General features: G+C 41.9%; 1 protein-coding gene across 1 annotated transcript in view; it reads right to left on the bottom strand.

The window, feature by feature from the left end:
- Plce1 (phospholipase C epsilon 1) overlaps positions 1-20,887 on the bottom strand; it is a 248,841-nt gene that overhangs the window by 114,427 nt on the left and 113,527 nt on the right. The window contains exon 3 of the mRNA XM_028773472.1: positions 14,188-14,504. Coding sequence (XP_028629305.1) covers positions 14,188-14,504 — 317 coding nt within the window. The remainder of the gene's footprint in view (positions 1-14,187; positions 14,505-20,887) is intronic.

The raw sequence follows: 20,887 nt of genomic DNA, 5'->3' as shown, positions 1-20,887 counted from the left end.
GGATGGCCTTGGACTCCTGATCCCCTTGCCTCCAAATCACTGGTATCAGAGAGACAAATCACCACACGTAACCTGTTCCTTTAACTGCTGTATACAGTGTATACAACAAGTGTGGTGTGTGTGTGTGTGTGTGTGTGTGTGTGTGTATCTGTCTGTCTGTGGATATCTCTGTATATATATGTCTCTCTGTGTGTGTCTGTCTGTGTGTATGTACTTGTGTGTGTGTTCTCTGGTGTAATTTGTAGAAATCTTCCTGCAAATGTCAGCTCAGGATATACTTCCAGTGTTCCGGTCTGAAGGTAAAGAGAGCAAATTCTGTGCCAGCCTGTGATCTGCTAGCCATTCTGAACTCTGCATTCATGCATGTCTCAGCTTCAGGATGTGTCCGTGGGGGCTGTGTTTATCTCTTTTCTATCCTGGTCACCATGGTATGAACTGGTCTGTTCTACCTCCCTACAAAGATGTTTAAGCCTATAGAACTGGGTCAAAATAAATCTGGCCTTAAGTTGTTCTCCTCAGGCATTTTATCACATTGATAGAAAAATAACTAACATGCAGTGATCCCCTTTTCAGTGTTGTCTGAAAGCTAAACGTGATTTTTTAAAAAAAATGAAGTGTTCATAAGTCTGTATATACATATAAAGTTTAAGTGATGTTTTCTCATCAAGGCTGATTATGCTCCCTCCAAGAGCCAGAGATCATCTAACAGAAACCCCGACATCAGGCCTGAGAAGTCCTCTTTTGAAGTCAGGGTTATCCAAGAGATTCTCAAATCATTACAGTCTATTGCTATTGCCTTTGGTTGCCCCACAGAGGTAGAAGGTAAACCCATATTGATAAAGACATCATATACTTCAGAAGCAGGATCCAGAGGCCCCTGAGCTAGAACTGACCCAAAAGCCTGCTCCCTCAGGACCAGGTTTCACAGTATCAGATGGTGCCATGGAAGCTTCCAAAGGAGGGGAGCAACCAATAGTCCTATCCTGCTCTGACACGATGAACACAACAGTGACTAGGCAGAAGTGGCGCACACACCCTTGGTGGTAACCAACAGCTCTTTGGTTACTTAAGATGAACTCAGCAAGGGAGAAATCATGCCTGATACTGGAAACCTACCCAGTTATCCAGGGTTATTGAAGTCGTGAATCTTGGAGGAGAATCCACAAACCACCACTTTACTAAGCCAGCATAATCCTTAACTATACTCCATTTTTCTTATGCTCACAAATAAGTGTAACTCTCACCACTTGTCAAAAAACAAAACAAAAAGAAAAACAAAAACAAAATAAAACAACAATAACAAAAGTCTTTTTGCAACAGAGACCAGTAACAGAAAACCACAACCAGTCAATCAGGGCTACATTTACAAAACAACTCCTGTACCTAAGGCTCAGGAAACATTGCAGAAAAGGGAGTAGAAAGGTTGTAAGAGTTGAGGATCTTAACGAGGATCTTACGAGCCAGAGGGTTAGGGAGTTTGCTTGAGATTGTATCCTGGTAATGTCAGAAGTTACACCCATAAAGCCTTATCAGTAAGGTGCTTAAATATGAGTTCAGCAGCTACAACACCAATATACATGCTAAAGTGTACAAAGGGAAGTCCATGAGGCCTCAGGCTTCAACCCTACATAAAGAACTGTGGGTAACTAAGGAATGCTGAGAGCCAGAGAAATGGTCTTCCCCAGGGAAGAGCACACCAATTGATTATCCAATATCAAAAAGTCAGCCTGACAACATGGATTTGAAATAAATGTGGGATGTGGGGAAACATATATATATGTTTATATATAAACATAAAGTGCTTAGTTGTTGTTGACTCAGTATAAGGCACAGAATCAACTGCAGCTCCATCATTACTTTCTCCGTCATCATCATCATTGAAAAACTGATAAAGACACTGGGTGGTGAGCCGATGACGCAATGCTTGTCTCACATGGATGATGTTTCAGTCTCTAGTACTCCTCAAAACATATGTATAGTTATTCAGGAAAATGGATGCAACTGAAGATAATCATAGTAAGTGAATTATACCGGTCTTGGAAAGACAAATAGCATGTGTTTTCTCTCATTTCTGGTTCCTAGATTTTATGTAAATACATGAAACAATGTATGTATTTATGACAGGTAAGTAGAAGCCAAACTGTTTGAGAGAACAAAGAGGAAAGGGACAGGAGGGAGGCTGGATGATTACAGGATATATGCTCAACATACAATATATAGTTGTATGAAAATGTCCTTATATAATAGTACTACATACAAGGAAAAGAATTTTAGGATTGAAAAAAAGGGGATAAATAGTATGTGCGGTACTAACAGTCAAAAAAAATGGGAAAAAAGGGGAAGGAAAGAAAGAAAGAGAGAGAGAGAGAGAGAGGGAGGGAGGGGGGGAGGGAGGAAGGAAGGAAGGAAGGAAGGAAGGAAGGAAGAAAGAAAGAAAGAAAGAAAGAAAAGAAAAAGAAAAAAAAGAAAAAGCAATTGTGAAGCTGGAGAGACGTGATTTATTGATTAAGAGAACCTGGACTTGTTTCTTGGTAACAACACTGTGGTTCAGAACTGTCTGTAACTCCAGTTTCATGTATTCAACACCATCTTCTGGCCTCTGTAGAGGCCACATGGTGTTCAAACACATATGCAGGCAAACACTAATAATCATAAAACAAAATGTAAAGAAAAATGTTTTTAAAAAGTGAGCAATTGCTAAAATTCTGGCAAATATTTTACTATGTGAATACATATCTAAGTATACATTCAGAAACAGTATATTTAACAAAATTGGATCAAACTAAGTGTGTAATCTTTTTCATTGACTAAAATATTGTAGTAATTATTAGGTATCAATAAATGTAGTCTTGTATTATCATTAAAAATTAGATATCTTCAGAGCTGGAGAGATGGCTCAGCAGTTAAGAGCACTGACTGCTCTTCTAGAGGTCCTGAGTTCATTTCCCAGTAACCACATGGTGGTTCATGACTATCTGTAATGGGATCTGATATCTGAAGACAGCTACAATGTATTCATATACATAAAATAAATGAATAATTCTTTTTTAAAAAGTTTAAAAATTTGATATCCTCAAATAGTTGTAAATTAACCAATTTCCCTTCATTTTTTATATAATAATTTGCTTTTTATATCATTACCAATGTGGCTTAGACTTAGGATGGCTTTCCGTGAGTGTCTTACCTTAAAGGAACACAGGTTAGATGAGTGTGGGCTCAAAGGTTTCAGCAAAAGCTTGTGAGAAAGTGCATTTGGTGAATGGTAAAGCCAATAAAACCATCACATTTTAGAGGTGAGAAACAGGAGCTGAGATTCCGTCACTCACTTGCTGAATCAGTTATTATTCTCATTGCTGTGATCAAATAACGGACAAAGGAGGACTATTTTGGCTCACAGTTTAAAGCCCATCAAGGTGGAAGACAAGGAGGTGGGAACATCCGGGGTCACAAGGCAGAGAGAAAGGGATGCTGACACTCAGCTCTCATTCTTTCTTTCTCCCTATTGACTCAATCTGGTACTCTAGCACATCGACAGTGCCACTCACACTCAGGGTGGGCCTTCCCCTTTTAGTTATACCTCTCTGGAAGGGCGCTCAGCTGCATTCCCAGAGGTATGTCTCCTGGGTGATCCCAAAGCCAGTAGACATAACAATGTGGATGAACTATCACACTTGCCCAGAGTCCCACAGTGAGAATGATTTGGAACCCAGGCTCTTGCCCAGACTTCCCAATACAACCCTTCTCTTCCCCCTAACCCAGAGTGCTAGCACTTCACCGCCTCTCCCATAATTGTTAGTGCTTGGCACTGGTTTTTCATCCATGCACACGTTTATTTAATATTTTATACCCTATATACCCTTGAACTAGACTGTAAATCCCTAAGAGGGAAAAAGATATGTTTTGTTTTCCTCTATATTTTAACCACATCTGTTTCAATAAATAATTGATAACAAAAAGCAGCATCATTAATTATTAAATTATTCAGTACTTAAAGTTTATTGAACATGTATTACATGTGTGGCTCTATGCAAAGAAAGAGAGATATAGCCATGAACAAGTTAGGGGGAAAAACTGAGTCTAAAGAGATCGGGGAAGGGGAAAAAAGCCAATGCAAGTCAATGGTTTCCTTGAACTAACATTTGCTCATGAGAAGTCTACAAGTGTGGCATAAGCCAGAGAGCCAGGTCCTAGGCAGATAGAACACTAAGTACAGCAGCTAACTACAGTGGAGAAAAACAGAGCAACGTATTCACAGAAGAAAATGAAATTCTGTGTGTGCAGACCAGAGTCAGAAAGAGGAAGAGTGGGGCAGTATACAGTAAAGAGTGGAAAGGTCGGAGGAAGCAAACTCAAATGGGATCTTGAGCCATTGGGGAGCCCTTCAGCAAAGGAACACGACCTTTACATTTATGAGCTTATCACACTGGCTACAGGGTTGAGAGTAGATTCCAGGACATGCCAGGATGAAAGCAGAAGGGATACGATGCAGTGCTGGCCACCTCCAACGTGGAGGAATTGGGAAGAGCTGTCTAGCTTGGGATACAGTTTTTAGGAAGAACAAATAGGACTCACTGATACTAGGGGTTCTGGAAAACAGTAAATCAAGGATAAAGCCTAGGTTATTGGCCTGAATATCTGGGAAGAGAGAGACACTGTTAACTAGGATGGGTATGGGGAAGATGGCTATGTCGGGGAGTGGAGAATACACGGGGTCCTATGTGAACCGAGAGGGAGGAGGCCATAGTTCTGCTGTGGACATATCTCAGGTGCTTTTAAGACATCATTACAACATAAGCTCTGTCAGGGTAGAGGGTTTGCCTGTATGCACTATAATGTGTCTCAGTGCCCAAAGCAGCAATTGAGAATAAACTGGTACAAAAAAATGCCCACGAGAAGTGTTGAGATGGTAGTTGGATTTATGGCTGTTTAAATATTTTGGGCAAATGCAGATCCCTGGCAAAGTATAAATACATTCCTCCTTGGCTCTTACATGAGCAGTAAAGATTCCGGAGACAGTGGTTTTTCAAAGAGCTGAATGAAACATCCTAATAGGGTCAGGTAATACAGTCAAAGAGAGGCTCAAATGCTCAGTCTTTGACTAAAGTTTATGTGATCTTTTCTACCATATTCAAGGCCATCAAGGTAATTTGATCACTGGGGACCCAGGTCCCGAAGGCTGCTGCAGTTTCTGTGAGTCACTTTTACTATTTCTGACAGTAATGATTATTGTTATAACACATTTACATGTGTCACAATTCTTGCCTAATTTTACTTCCACTAATACCATTCTTATTTCTACCATTCCCAGGATTGAAGTGTTTCTGGATGCATCTGTTAAACATCAGAGTGCATGTCCTCAGAAGGTCCCTTCTGTGTGTCTCCCAGTGTGAAGGAAGTGCTGTATTTTCAGGATCAGAAAGGGAGACTGGTGAAATCAAAGAGTGTTGAAGTCAAAGAGATGCTCTCAATCCTCTGGAAGAAAATGGTTTCCTTCAGCAGAAGACAACCAAATTTAGACATAACGCTTTTCAGTGTTGAGATGGTGCAACCACTTTGGAAATCAGTCTGGTGGTTCCTCAGAAAATTGGACATAGCATTACCTGAGGACCCAGCTACACCACTCCTGGGCATATACTCAGAAGATGCTCCAACATATAACAAGGTCATATGCTCCACTATGTTCAAGGCAGCTTTCTTTATAATAGCCAGAAGCTGGAAAGAACCCAGATGTCTTTCAACGGAGGAATGGATACAAAAAATGTGGTACATTTACACAATGGAGTATTACTCAGCTATTAAAAGCAATGAGTTCGAGAAATTCTTAGGTAAATAGACGGCACTAGAAAATATCATCCTGAGTGAGGTAACCCAATCACAAAAGAACACACATGGTATTCACTCACTGACAATTGGATATTAGCCCAGAAGCTTGAAATACCCAAGATTCAACTCACAGACACACGAAGCTCATGAAGAAGGAAGACCAAGTGGGGGTGCTTCGGTCCTTCTTAGACAGAGTAACAAAATACTCAAGGGAGCAAATATGGAGACAAAGTATGGGACAGAAACTGAAGGATGGGCCATCTGGAGACCATTCCACCTGGGTATCCATCCCATGTGCAGTCACCAAAGGTAGACGCTGATGTGGATGCCAGGAAGTGCATGGTGACAGAAGCCTGATATAGCTGTCTCCTTAGAGGTCTGCAAGAGTCTGACATATTCAGAGTCAGATGCTCACAGCTAACCATTTGAACTGATCAAGGGGTTCCCAATGGAGTAGTTAGAAGACTGAAGCAGCTGAAGGGGTTTGAGGCCCCATGGGGAGAGCAACAATACCAACCAACCAGAGCTCCCAGGGTCTAAACCACCAGCCTGGGAGAACTTAGGGAGGGATCCATGGCTCCAGCTGTATATGTAGGGGAGGATGGCCTTGTCTGGCATAGTTGGGAGAGGAGATCCTTGGTCCCATGAAAGCTGGACACCGCCGAGTGTGAGGGTGGGGAGATGGGAGTGGGGAGGTAGGTGGGGGCACATCCTCATAGAAGCAGGAGGAAGGGGGATGGGATAGGGAGTTCCTGGGAGTGGAGGGGATGGGGTAAGGGGATAACATCTGAAACGTAAATAAAATATCCAATTAAAAAAAAAGAACCATTATACCAAGAACAGGAAGTCAGGACACCTGAGTTCCCATTCTAGCCCTTAGATTTTTTACTTAGCCAGACCAAGCCTACATTTCTCACCTGTTAAGTAGCTGGTTAAAAAATATAATAAAATTATAATGAAATATCTTATTGATAGTTATTTTGAAAAAATAGTTATTTTAGTGTTTTTTAATTGTTTTTTTCTTCTAACACTGAACAACTACGATGCCTCCACTCCCTGCTTAGTTTTTTTCCTACACTATCTCTCTGAACCAGATACTATTATCGCCTGGGATGTTTCATCTTGATTGAATTGAGATGTACCTAGATTGCTAAGGTATGGTCTACTTCTGTAAGTGTGTCAGTGAGGAGGTTTCCTGAAATGAAGGCCTGCTATGGATGTCCTAGACAGGAAAGAAAAGCTAAAAGTAGATGTGTAGGCATTTCCTCTGCTTCCTGACTGCCATGAGGTGAACATGTTCCCATGGTTACGATGGGCCATCTTACTCTGGGCTGGAAATAAAGCCAGATGACCGGGGCCCGAACCCTTTGAAACCATGACACAAAATAAAAACCTATTGCCTTGAATTATGTTTCTCATGTATTTGGTCGCAACAACACAAAGCTAGCTAGCATATTCGAAGAGTGTCTGCCTTGCATTCGTAAGGCCTGAAATTTAATCTCTTAAGATTGAAAAGGTGAGGGATTAGGTAATTTGTTCCAAGTGAGATAACAGGGCAAGGTTAATTGAATCCAGGCAGCCAGACTCCAAAGTTGCCCTCAAGTGACAATGCTTCACCCCTAGCCACAACTAAAGGCTACAGTGAGTGAGGAGATTTGCTATCAGCCAGCTTCGGTATACGTAAGCACCAACAGATAAGCTTGCATAAGAATGCTGCATAGCAGGCTGGACCTCTGTGCTGAATTTTGTTTGTTTTTAGATGGCGTCTTTGTATGCTACTGGGACCATCCTCTAACTCGGCTCAAGTGTTTTTCAACCTCTTGAGTAGCTGGGATTACAGGTGTGTTCTAGCATACCCAGTCAACACTGCTCTTAGGGAAAAAGGATACTTCTGGGGAGACTCATGCCTCTGGGACACATAGTTTTTCATGAGAAGATTTTCCAGTGAGTGGAAATGTATTTCCTCAAGTGTCTTTACCAGCCTACATGTGTATTCATTTGAGGAAAACAGTTTATACAGCAGCTCTGAACAGAAGGATTACCCAGCTGTCTGCTTTTACAAAATGGGGAAAAACTTTGGTAGGAAACATTTCTCAACACAGTTGGCTATATAAGTTCAGAACTATTTTCCCCAAACGTTTCAAGTGCAGGACTGTACCTCACCACCACCCTGTACTCTGTATTCTGCTTTCTGGAGGAATAGTCTGTCCTCAGGGGGAGTCAGGATCTGCTGCAGTGATGGCTGTCACTTGGGAAGTACGGGAGGAATGGGGGAGCTGTGTCTGTGGAACAAGCTCTCAGCCTGAACTGCTTTTCTCTAGAAACATGGCTTATTTTTCTCACTTTTCTTCTTCCTAGAAATAAGTGTGCTTTTTTTTTTTTTTTTGACTAGTAGCCTTTGAATTGCTGGATTGATGTCTACCAAGTGGAAGGAATAAGAGAGACCAGAGTGTTACTCTGGGCCACCAGGTTCGTGGAGCTGAGAGAAGCAGGTTGGAGAGTGACAGTTAGCCACACATGGACAAAGACAGCTAGACTCCAGAGGCCTCTGTGCTAACGGGGGTTTCAATGCAGGACTTAGGACCTGCCTTCACACCAGACAAGTGGCCTTGCCCAGAACTAACCAATAAGCAAACACCGCCCTGCTAATGGCCCCCGGAGCTGAATGTGACTCCCCCTTACCCGGTGTAACAGCATGAGTGTGCTGAGAAGGGGGGAAAGGGAAAAGTGTGTGTGTGTGGGGGTTCAGTCTCTCCTCCACGCTTCTCAGCTACTTATGGTCTCTGTGGTGAAGAAGACACGGGGGAAGTGTGTCTCTGTCTCTTCTAGAAAAGGAAAATGGCTTGGCAATTTATTGTAAGGAGGATAAAAACAAAGTAAGATCAAAGAGAATGTGGGCTAGAGGCAGAGGCTGGGTGAAGAAAGAAAAAGAGGGTGAAAAGAAAATGACTTGAGACTCTCCAAGAAAGTGGCTTCGTGTGTGGGCAAGAAGCAAATCCAAAGGGAGAGAGGGAACATGGGCTCCTGGGAGCTTAAGGTCAAGATTCTGGCCTGAGGGACAGGTCCAGTCTAAGAAGGCTCAGAAAGATCTGTCTCTCAGACCAAGTATGCAGGGCTGAGTCCAGTATAGGTCTGACGCCTAACTGCTTAAGAACCTTCCCGTCCCGTGGTCTTCCGGGTATTTTCAAGGAGAAAGCAGGGCCGCGCACCTTAGTCTTACAGAGTTGGGAAAAGGGCAAGAAACGCTGGAAGTAATTTATCTCCAGACCTCCCTCAAGTGGCAAAACCTTTCCAGCTGTTTCGTGGTTGTTCTCAGAGCTGCGTTTTAGCCATACTTTCTTCAGAACAAACGTTATGCAGCGTCACAGCAGGAATTTTCTTTCCTTTCCCCTCATGAAAGATAAGTCAGTATGTACGGAGTGGCTGGGATGTGGGCAACATCTAGCTCCTATGTTCTGTTGCCACTCAAGAGCAACCTCGCTACACCAGGAAGTCTTGCTCAGGACGGAAAATGTTCAGTGGATTGTCTTCCCTTCGAATATCCCTCCTACTTCACAGTTTCTCTCCCGTAATGTCTACTGTTCAAGGACCAGCCCTAGACTCCAGAGCTCAGCAGAAGGGGCTGCAGTCTCCCACCTCAGCACCACCACCCGCACTGTCTGCGGCACTCCACGCTGCATGCACTCGCTGCCTTTTTTGGTAGTTATTTGTGTCTGCCCGTGGTAGCTTCTGGCAGCTGCAGACTCTTATTTACTTTCCTTAGAGCATATCCATCAACTAGCTTGCTCCTGAGACGTGCTGAATAAATGAGCCGGGATGACTGACTGTACCAATAAACGCATCTGCCTCTCCCTGGGGACTAATACTGTGTGATGGCTGATGTTCCCTTTTGTCTCTTTAAGGTCCTGTGATGTACTAAGGAATTTGTTTTTTTTTTTTCTCTCGAATGTAAGTGTTTTAAATTTTGACATAATGCTATTTTGGTTAATGGTGTTAAGTTCCATGGTGAAATATTGCTAATTTCTTATTTTAAAATTGGCCTGTATATGCCTGACCTCTATCATTGGGAGGAAAGGAGAGGAGGCAAAAGCACAGCAGGCATGCAGTAGGAATGTCTTGCATAGATGAATGAATGAAGAGGGGACTGGTGGCAGGAGCAATTTGAAAATTAGATAAAAAATACAAGTAGAGATAATAAAAAAGGATAAGTGCACAAGAGATTTAGGGAAAAGCATGGGAAAAGCTCAAGGCTAATTAAATTCTGAATCAGCACTTCCAGATTTACCAGAAGGTTGGCTTCATAATTTAACAAGTAGAAAGGCAATAAGAAAAGACAGACAGAAGACAAACCCTGTGTCTGATATCCATTTAGCTACTGTGTGACCTTGGGCAAGTGACTCAGGCTTTCTGGACTCATTGTGATATTTTAAAACTTATTTTGAAATACTATTAAATGTACACAAATGCTGTAGAAATAGTACATAATTTCCACATATTCTTCTCCCTCTTTTCCAGGATGCTAATATTGTTCATAATCACAGTGCAAGCATGAAAACCAGGACATAAACATCAACACAGTAACTTATATGACTGAATACCTTATTAGGGTTTTACTCTTTTCCCATCACTTTCCTCCTCCACCCCAGTCCATTACTCACTAGAATTTGACTCTCTGTATACTAGTCAAGTCTCTTCTCCGATGCTCAGACCTTCAGATTGTTTACCTTTCACGACCTTGACATGTTCTAAAGCATTGCCTGTCCCTCAACCCCAGCGTGTCTGACATTTTCCCATTACTAGATTCTGGTTCGCCTCTGGAACAAGAATACACAGAGGTGACACTGCACCTCTTCAAAGCAGGTTGCGTAAGGTACGAGAGGACCTGCATCATTACTGGTCAGGGAACCTTGAGACGGTATCTGTGGCTGGGTTTCTCCACTGTTCTATTCTGTGATTAGCCAGGGTCTTGTAGAAAGTTGCTTGCAGACTATGCAAATCTCCCCATCTTTCATCACATTTCCTTTTGCCTAATAACTTTGGAATGCATCAGTGGTTCTACACGCAATGTTGATGGTTGCTGTGTTCTCATGGGGATCCCCAACTGCCTCAATCCTCTAACTCTTACACCAATTCTATAAACAAGAATACCATCATTATTCATTTTGCTGTCTAAGTTTCACTTTCTTTCTCTGCTAGGCAGGGATCATGACAGCTGTAAAAGGAGTAGAGTTTAAAAAAATGTGAAAATATCTAGTTTGAAGCACCTACTTAAATAGGTATAGAGGTACTTTAATCTAGCAACATGACTACTCTGACTGGAATACAGACACATCCTTAGTACACACCTTTAATCCCAAACAGCAAAGGTAAATTGGTTTGTAGAAGGAAGCACCCATTTAAAATAATGTTTGAGAGGCAGACAAAGTGACAAATCAGAGAAAGATTTGACAGAATAGGATATGTCTAACTTGTATGAGGACAGAGAGGAAAGAGAGGCAATATACGAGGGAGCAGTTCAGAGGGAGGGAGGAGGAGACAGTTTTACTGGGACACTTGTACAGAGACAGGTTGAAGAGAGAACAAGCTAGAAACAGAGAAGACACAATGAGACACAGAATGTGAAAGAGCCAGAGAACTAGAACATATTGCTAAAGTTAGTACAGGGCCAAGCAGAGCAAATCAGTCAGATGCTGAGAGAAGCCAGTTTGAATCAGTCAGCTGGGAGAGACTTTTGAGCCTGGCAGTTGAGTTGAACTAGCCATCAGAGTTCAGAAAGAACTATAAAGGGTGATCTTACTGAGTAGGAAGTCTCAGAAGCTGAAAACATTCTAGGCCTAGATTGGACTGTACAGGGGCTAGAAGCTTCCAGGACTAGGCCTAGGTTAGCAGATGGAGGCAGTAAGTCTCGGAGAAGATTACATCACGTACTTTAGCAAATAGGTGGACTTTCCTTCCCTTTTTGTGTGCTGTATGTATGTGGCCATGTGTAAACCCATATGTGTATGCAGATATATGTATGTATATATGTGTGTTCATGGGTGGGGGGGAAGGAGAGGTCAGTGTCCAGTGTTTTCTTCAATTTCCCTCTACCTTATTTTTTGAGTTGGGCTATCTCATTGAATCTAGAACTCATCAGTTCAGCAAAGCTGACAGGCCAGTGGCCTCCAGAATCCATCTGTCGCCTCCCCATCCCTCTCAGCATCCTTTCATTTCTTTGTAGAAAGCCACACTAACCTGGAGGCAATCCACTGTAAGTCAAAGTCATTCTTGTATCGTTCTCTTTGAATGTTACCCAGCCTTTCCACCTTTTAGTATAACGTGATCAGAATTTGCTATTTATGAGCTGGTTGGTGGAAATTCCTTGGAATTTGCCTTTGATGACTGTACAGACTGAAGTTTTAATCACTTTGCCCATGATTTGTATGAAAATAGATGCTTGAGAATACTTGAAAACACTCTCTTCTCATAAGTAGTTTAAGTGTTTTCCCAGAAATCTTGTTTACATTCTGAAGTTGCAGCTAAACTATTTTCAGAGATAGCCCAAAGCATACCTCACCCCGGCTGTGGGTGCCCTGTCTCTAGCTCTGCTCTGCGTCAGGGAATCGCTGGTTCATCATCGACTCCCAAGGCTGTGGCGGTGATGGAAAAAGTCCAAGTTTGGTTTAAAATTAGATTTTTAAAACTTCTGGCAATTCACTTGTATGTTAAGGTCTAATTTTTTTTTTTAAAAGACAAGAATAGGGTCTTAAAGAGGTGAGTATGAAGAGAGCTGGAAATTTCAAATAAGTCACAAAATGGTAAAGTCACTCCGTTTATGGGAACTTTCATTTTCCCATTTGTTTTTATCAGTAAGAAAAATCAAGACCTCCAGGAGATTTATTAAAAAACACAAAACCAAAACTCAACTCTGGGTCAGTGTGGTTTGCAAGCTCTCCACTGGATTCCCTGTAGTTATATCTTAGTTTGGGGTAGGATGGAAATCTGCAGTTATAGCAAGTATCACCCTCAATGTAGGTGACATGCAGGACACTGTAGAGGTAAAAGGCCAGAATATATGGGTTTGGCTCTATTGTGAGATCTCACAACAGCCACCCATCTCCTGTGTGACCTGAGCCAGTGACTGTCCTTGCACCTTGGTTTACCTATTGAGGATGAGAAAGCTGTTCCTCAAGGTTCCTTACCGTGAAGACATGTGTGATTGTAAAACGGTGATCATTAGCCTGCCAGGCCTGTGGACACAGGCTTCTTCCTGAGGAATGGTGTTTGGGGACACATCTACACATGAAGCCAGTTGTGATCAGCCTCTAAGACTTCATCCCTTGGGGTACATACCGGTGGATGATATTCACCACCATTGCCAGGGTCTTTGCTGGAAAGCTACGGAGGCTGCAGACTGAGGCCAAGAGTAAGGAAAGATACATGTAACCAAGGCTGATTGACCCTCTGTCAACCATAGATATACATGACCCACAATGAGAATCTTCTTAGCATTAGATGGAGCTTATTAGTGAGGCAAAAAAGAAATCATGCAACTTGTAAAATTCAACCAACCAAGAGTCTATAATAATATCTATATTAAAAATTAGTAACTTGAGAATCAAAGCAAAAGAAATTAAAACTACAATGAGTAGAACAAGAAAAAGAAAATGATAGGTGTGGGGCACATTATAGAGTGAGAAGGGTCTTTTAAGACCAGAACCTGCATCTCCTTCTTGTCACTTCCTCCTTGACCTAAGCCATAGAGATGGTAGCCATTAGGTTCACATCCCCAACTCTGTCCCTGGATTCCAAATAGAAGCTCCACCTTCAGTAATTCCAAACTCTATGCTCACTGTGCTCTTTAGACCTGGCTTCTGGCATTTCTCAGAGTGTTAAGGTGACTTTCTGGGCTTGAAGATGTTGGTAGGATGCAGAAAGAGGAGTGGAATGATTCATACCTCCCTAGGAACTACCTCCATGCTTCCTTAGATGAGAAGCTCCAGGCATGTTGGCCTTTTACATTTCTGAGCAGTGCTGATGGACAGAAGGGAGATATGTAGATAGATATGGCTAGGCGTTATGCTGTCAAAGCTCACAACAAAGACACAGGTCTTAAAAACACTGTCACAAATGGATGGATGGGGAAGTCTAGGAACTGACACATTTGTTGACTCTGTCAGACTTGCCGGCAACTAGGGTGGAGTGAGGAGGAGGAAGAAGCCAGTGTGGTGGCATCTCAGGGCCTGGTAAGGAAGTTGGTCATCACAGAAGAAGCAAAGACAGATAGATAGAAGAGATATCAAAGACATACAAACCCAGACAAGAAATACACTTAAGAATAATACCTGTTGGCTCAAATACAAAAACATCCAAATTGTTCCTTACCTCGTTAAATCTCATCACGAGGTCTTCAAGGGCATTGTGCTCTCCACTTTGAGACGTGAAGATTGATTCTGAGATGGATGCTTTGAGACAGGGCAGTGATCTCTGGCATTCAGGGGAACTCAAGTCCCGGGTTAAGAAACAGAGGTAGTCCACGGGCAGGACCCTGCGGTAAATGTTCTGTTCCTGTTCTGTTAAGATGCTGGCTACTTCCTCTGGGAACTGAATGAGAGGCTGGAGATCAATCAGTTCCTTGCTGATTCCAGCTGAACTTGAAGGAACAGGATTGGAATTGGCCATAGAGGTACCTGGTTGGCGTTCTGGGAAAAACAAAAACAGAAAACAAAAAACAAAAATGTATGGTTATACCAAGGCTGGGATCCCTGACAGTAGATATTTACTGGAGAACCAGTCAAAACTTTACAGATTTCTCAGCTTAGCAAGTAGCTCTACACTGTCAAACTTGTGATGGAGACTTTTCTCACATCTGTCCTCACACACCCCTGGGAGGTGGAAGTGGGGACTTATTTTCCATCAGAAGCAACATTAATTTGACACATCACTACCCAACAAGCTCACTATAAAATTTTATAGATCATCTACTTCTTTATCTTCTTTGATGAGCCATCAGAGTTAAGATAAATAAGGTTGAGTGTGTGCACAGCGGGTGAATTTGAAGACAGAAGAAGACAGCACATGTATGTGCACATTTGTGCACAATTTCAAAGCATCATAGTGTATTCTACCATCCCCACACCTGCAAAGACTTCTATTTCACTGAGGATAATTTGAGAGTTTGCAAAAACAGAATCACCTATAAAGCTAAGAAAGGAATGGGTTATAAGGGGACACATTCATGTACATAATCTTATTTCATGTTACAACTGGTAGCAAGAAGGTGACAGAGGGATGCAGGGCAGGAAGTGATGGGTACAAGAGTAAGAAGTACCGAAGGCAGGGATGTATAGGTTCAAATAGTTCCTTTAATAGAGCTAACAAACACTTCACTTTACTTTGATACCTTCTTATTCTAATTCTTAGCTTAGCTATCTTCCAAAACTCATTCATTCATTCACTACCCATTTTTTTAAAAAAACTGAGCCATTCACTATTTTCTTGAGAATGATCTTGAACTTCTACTTCTTTCCAGTGCTGTAATTACAAGTTTTTCTGTAGTACTGGAACTCAAACCCAGGACCTTGCGTATGCTTACCAAGTACTATATCTCTATCCATGGGAGAACATCCAGCTTTGTGGTTAAACACATTTGGGAAAGGTTAAAACATTCATGTTACACAATCTCTTCCTGGAGATACTTCAGGCACACTGGTACATTACTACAGGCTCTGAAGGGCTTTTGGTAAAGAGCCCATTTTCATTATCTTATGCCAGCATTGCCCATACTTTATCCAACATCTAGTTGATCATTCGGTATGATTAGCATCCTTGGAACCTCTTCTGGAAACACTGCTATGAGATCCAAACTACCCACGCTCTCCATCTTTTACATGTCTTTTCTCATAGCAGACCCTCCTGGACATCTTTATATTCTAATACTGCTGTAGTAGATATCATATGCTATGCTACCAGACCCATATCTGCCTCCTGTTATAAAATGTCTAAGTGGTCCTTGTTAAGATAAGGCCCATCAGTCTTCCTGATGACACCACACTACTAGACTTCCACCTATGGCCAAGTTGGAATTCTGGGCAGCCATCAGTTATAGAAGGAATTCCATAGTTTTCAGATTTCAACTCTTTCTCTCTTGCAGAGATCTTTGGGTGTATCACCACAAATGGCTCTACCACAGAATCACTCAGTGTGGTGAAGAGCATTTATAATTCCAGGACTGGAGAAGATGAGATAGAAGGATCATGAGTTCAAAGCCAGTCTAGATGAGACAGTGAGTTTCAAGCCAGCCAAGGCTTAACAGTGAGTAATGAGACCTTATCTCAAAAAAAAATGAAGAAAAATCTTTAAGGTTTCACTGTCTTTGCCTTTCACTGGTACAAAGGTAGATGGTTCTAAACTTATTCCTGGTAAAAATTTCTGTTTTGTTTTCCCTATAAATTCTATCATAACCACATGGTCACATCTGTTTAATCCTAAAAGTCAGATAGGTGAGTGAGGGATTCACTTTATACTTACCTGTATCCTGGACTAAACCACCAAAAACCTACTGTAGCAGAAATTGGGGACTACCACTTTGTTCCCCTAACCTCATATTTTTAAAAGTCTAACATGTATTCCAGAATCTAGCCACTGTGGCCCCAAAGTTCAATTCTTTGAATAGTTTATAAAATATCTATTTTTACTGGAAATTGAGTCACACTAAAGCCAGCTGCCAGGGACAATTTTTGGTACTGATACTTTATGTACAGTGGAATTAGCCACATACAGGACCTTTTCTCAGAAGCATCCAACTTGAAAACATGGTTTCAAAATAAAGTACTCTACAGAGGAAATGAAATAACAGTAAATCTTCTGTAGTAACAACTTGTGTAATATATAATAGACCAGAGGGATGAAACAAAATATATAAATAATTAAGATGATGTATTTGAAACAACAATATATCTTGAGATACAAATCACTGTCACAGTGATGAATCTAGTGATAAGCGGCAATGTTGGAAATGAGAATAAAACAGTTTTAAAAAGAAGATATAATCAGAGTAACCACAATAAATCTAATGGCCTTGTGACATCACACCCAAAGAAAGCACAAACCAAGGCTGCAAATCTTGAAACATATTTGGGCTTTTCCACAAGTTTTCTAAAGGCAGGATTACTCGGGGATTTTATATATTCACAAGGTAACACCGTACAAGTATCCCAGGGACACAATTTTCTATCGCCAGCTCCCATGCTTTGAGCAAATATTATATTCCTTCCTCTCTCATCCTTGCTGGACAATCCTGCTCACAGCCTTCCTCCGCACATGCCACCCTCTGCTACCTCATCAGCCTATCAGCCCAGCCTCCCTCTGCACAGCCTGATGCCAGGTTAGTGACCTGGAGCTCACCACTCCTAACCTTGCCGTCTCACCTGTGCACCCACAGGATGTGTACATTGTCTCTTGCAAAAACCTTCTTGGAAAGTTTCTGATGTGTAAAACTATCTTGACCACCTATGTGTGGCAACTCATACTATACTATACCAATAATCCTAGCTTTGGGTTATGGTGGGGAGATGGAAACAGGGGATTCAGAGTTCAAGGCCAGCTGAACTACAGGTCTCTTGCTCAAAAAACAAAACCCAACCTAAAAATTATCTACCTCACTTTCAGGCTCAGCCACTCAGTCTTTTGTAATGCTCACTCTACAGCCAAATATTGATACTATCACAGCCCAGGCATGGCCACCAAGAGACAAAGTAACTTCAAATTGTGATTCTCTGCTCAAACAAAAACTTCCTATACTAAATATTTTGTGTGGATTAATTTAGGAGATTCAGTATTTAAAATTCAACTCATTTATATTTATTGTAAATGTATGTGGGTATGAGTGTGATATATCACACACATGGAGGTCAGAGGTTCTCTCCTTCTGCCATATGAGTCCTAGGATTGAACTCAGGTAACCAGACTTGATGGCAAGTACCTTTACCTGCTGAGCCATCTCACCATCTCCCACAAGAGCTGTAGCTCATATAAGGTAACATGAGCAATAAGTCAGAGCTGTCACAGAGACAGGATCTATTTGCCTCCAGACCCTATGTCCTCATAATTCAGCATGCTGTCACTTGAGATCCCAGTTTATAGACGCATTTTAAGAGACTCTGGTTAGTGCAAAGCAATTTGTCTCATTACTTGGAGTGATCAAATAAAAATGACCTCTTTTGACTTTAAAGGTGAGAGTGTGTCCCAGAAGGTAGGCTTCCTCAGCATGAAGCATCTCTTCAGTTGTCATGGTGTAGCATGCAGACACTCAGGTGGGCCCTGAGTTCACAGGAATTCCCCATGTTTTAAGTCAGAACTGTCTAAAGTATTCAATACTGGATTTATACAGGGCATAATCTCTAGATTAATAATTTACAGGAAATACTGGGTTAAAACAAAGGTAAAGATATTCTATTCATTTTCTTCAATTTTTTTATTATTAAACTTTTTTAGATCTTAAGAAAGGATGTACTGTATGAGCAGTGATCTTTTCTTGTTTACTAAATCCCAACATCAAAGTACTTAGAATTAAAGACTAGAACACGGTAGGCACTTAGTCAATGAACAGACAAATTTCAACATCATTTTTCTTACATCCATTGAGATGTACTGTTCAACATGAAGGCTGGCCTCTGCACACAGACCACGCACACGATAGCTCCTTATCGGTGTAGGGAGGCCGAGTGTGCTCAGCCAGAAGCCAGAATCTTCAGGTTCTAACTCACCCTTTTGCCAATTCCAGAGCTGACTGCTGATAAGCTAGATTCTTAGGTCTTTTGCACAACCACTTAGCTCCAGTCTTATACAGAGTAAGGGCAGCACTATCTACCTGTTACATGAGGAATGGTTTCCTCCAAGTTTGATGGCATTACTCTGGAACTTTGATGACCATGGGAAGCATAGAAGGAAAAATCAAACTTGTTCTCTTTCATTAAAAAACAGCAACTACTCTGGGAAGTGGAAGTGGCTGGCATTCTTGGACCTTAGCTCAAGGTACTTGGGTGAGATTTTGTGCTGAACAAGTTACTGTTTTCTGTCATGCAACCCCTATAGGCTAGGAGATTTTCAAAAGGTACTGGACAGAGAGTAACTCATGGGAAACACTCATGTAGGGTAGAGCTTGGACAGAATGCTAACACTGAGTCTACTTGGCTGATTCAGGTTCTTGTAGATTGCCCAGAGAAATGGTCCTAGTAGACAAAGTTGAGTTGGTGATCACTAGAGAGGAAGGAGAGAGAGAAGTGTTCTCTGAGGATGCTGAAACTTTTCTGAGTACCATCTCACAAAAGAAAGGTTTGACCTAGACTTCCCATCCCCCAAGGCAAGGAAGGAACTACTTAGATAGATGGTGAGACCCAGAAATCTAAATGTGTATATATTTGTTTCTTCCTGAGCACACATATATTCTGGTGCTTCCTTGTTTTCTACAGTGATACCCCATCTCTCTTAAAATAGGCTTCAGCAGTGGGGGGACAAGTAGTTACTTTCTCCTGAGCAGTCACAGCCACTCTCACCCCGCCTTCTCTACACAGATTCCCAGAAGCCCAGGAGTTCTTGGAACCATAAACTTCAGAAAATCCGAAGGCCCTGGCGTTGCAGATAGCTGAGGGTAATGAGACACTGTGAAGAGACACTAATTCCTCTGTACAGGATGTGGAGACAGACAGCAAGGTTGAGGGCTGCTGGTGATAGCACATCATATTCCCTATGGGAATTATTAAGGGGTTTGGGAAATCCTGCAGTTAAGAAAAGACTCTCTTGGCTCTAGAGAGATGGCTCATCTGTTAAGAGGATCTGTTGCTCTTCTAGATGACCCAAGTTCAGTTCCCAGTACCCACGTGCCAGCTCAGAATGGAACCTAACTCCAATCCAGTGGGAACTAAGGCTCCGTTCTGACCTCCTCAAGCACCAAGCACACACATGGTATACACATATTCATGCAGACAAAACAACCAGTCAAACAAAATTTAGATGATTGTGGGTTGGGAAGGTATAGTGTTAAGGAGTGTGTGGTAACCAAGATGGTAGCACTTTCTACAATAGTGATTAAAGCATAGCCACTCGGGATACTCTTGGCTTGGTCATCTGCTGGGAACATGAAGGTCCTTGCACCCACAGATCGCCAGGGAAAACACGAATGCTAATACAGATTGTCCTTTCAAAGGAAAGGATGCAAAACCTGTTTTTCCACCCAGAAAGCTGGGAACTGGAGGTGATTAATAGCCTTGTGATCTGTGTTATCTGTAGGGCCAGACCATATTCCTGCTCTCACTACCAGAGGTGCCTATTAGTTCAAATGATCCTTACTTTATCTGTTTAGACAGAGGCTACCCCAAGCTCCCTCAACCAGGACCAGAGACAGCTAATAGCCTAAATGATCTCTATGTTATCTGTGTGACTAAAACCATGCCAGATCCTGCTGTAGGCCTCTCTTGGAAGAAGTGACATGCACTTTGAATTGAATTTCAATGTGATTATTCTTCTCTGTGCACCAAGGGTTGTAGTACACCAGGAAACTTTCCCCCAGACTGTACTGTTTTTAAATATGCTGGCAATCAACTGCCTGACGTCAGACTCTCAACGTTTAATTCAGCCTGACAAAGTCAAGCTGGACCAGTTTTCATTCTCACCTCTTTACAGTTCACTTCTCTGCCTGTCACGGTGCTCACAGGGAACACACCTCAAATAATAGCTACTCATTCTAGCTCTCGCTTTCCAAATATTACTGTCTTTGGCATTATATAACAGGCTTTATTCTCACAGAAAACATGTATTGGGTGTGGTAATCTCCATTTCATAGACTATGGAACAGGAAAAGTTAAGCCATTTTCTTAAAGATAACAGTGCTCTAAAGAAATACGGCTAGAATTTTAACCTTGTTCTGACTCTGAAAGTATGCCCCTTTCACACCAAGCACTTTAAGGGTTCTTTTGCAGAGGAGATAGATATTCTGCTAATTTCCTATAGAATGGATCTCTCTCTCTCTCTCTCTCTCTCTCTCTCTCTCTCTCTCTCTCTCTCTCTCTCTCTCTCTCCCTCCCAC

This window comes from Grammomys surdaster, unplaced genomic scaffold (assembly GCF_004785775.1).
Source record: "Grammomys surdaster isolate TR1022 unplaced genomic scaffold, NIH_TR_1.0 229, whole genome shotgun sequence".
In the NCBI taxonomy this organism is placed as follows: Eukaryota; Metazoa; Chordata; class Mammalia; order Rodentia; family Muridae; genus Grammomys; species Grammomys surdaster.
This window is presented reverse-complemented; position numbering and strand designations above follow the sequence as displayed.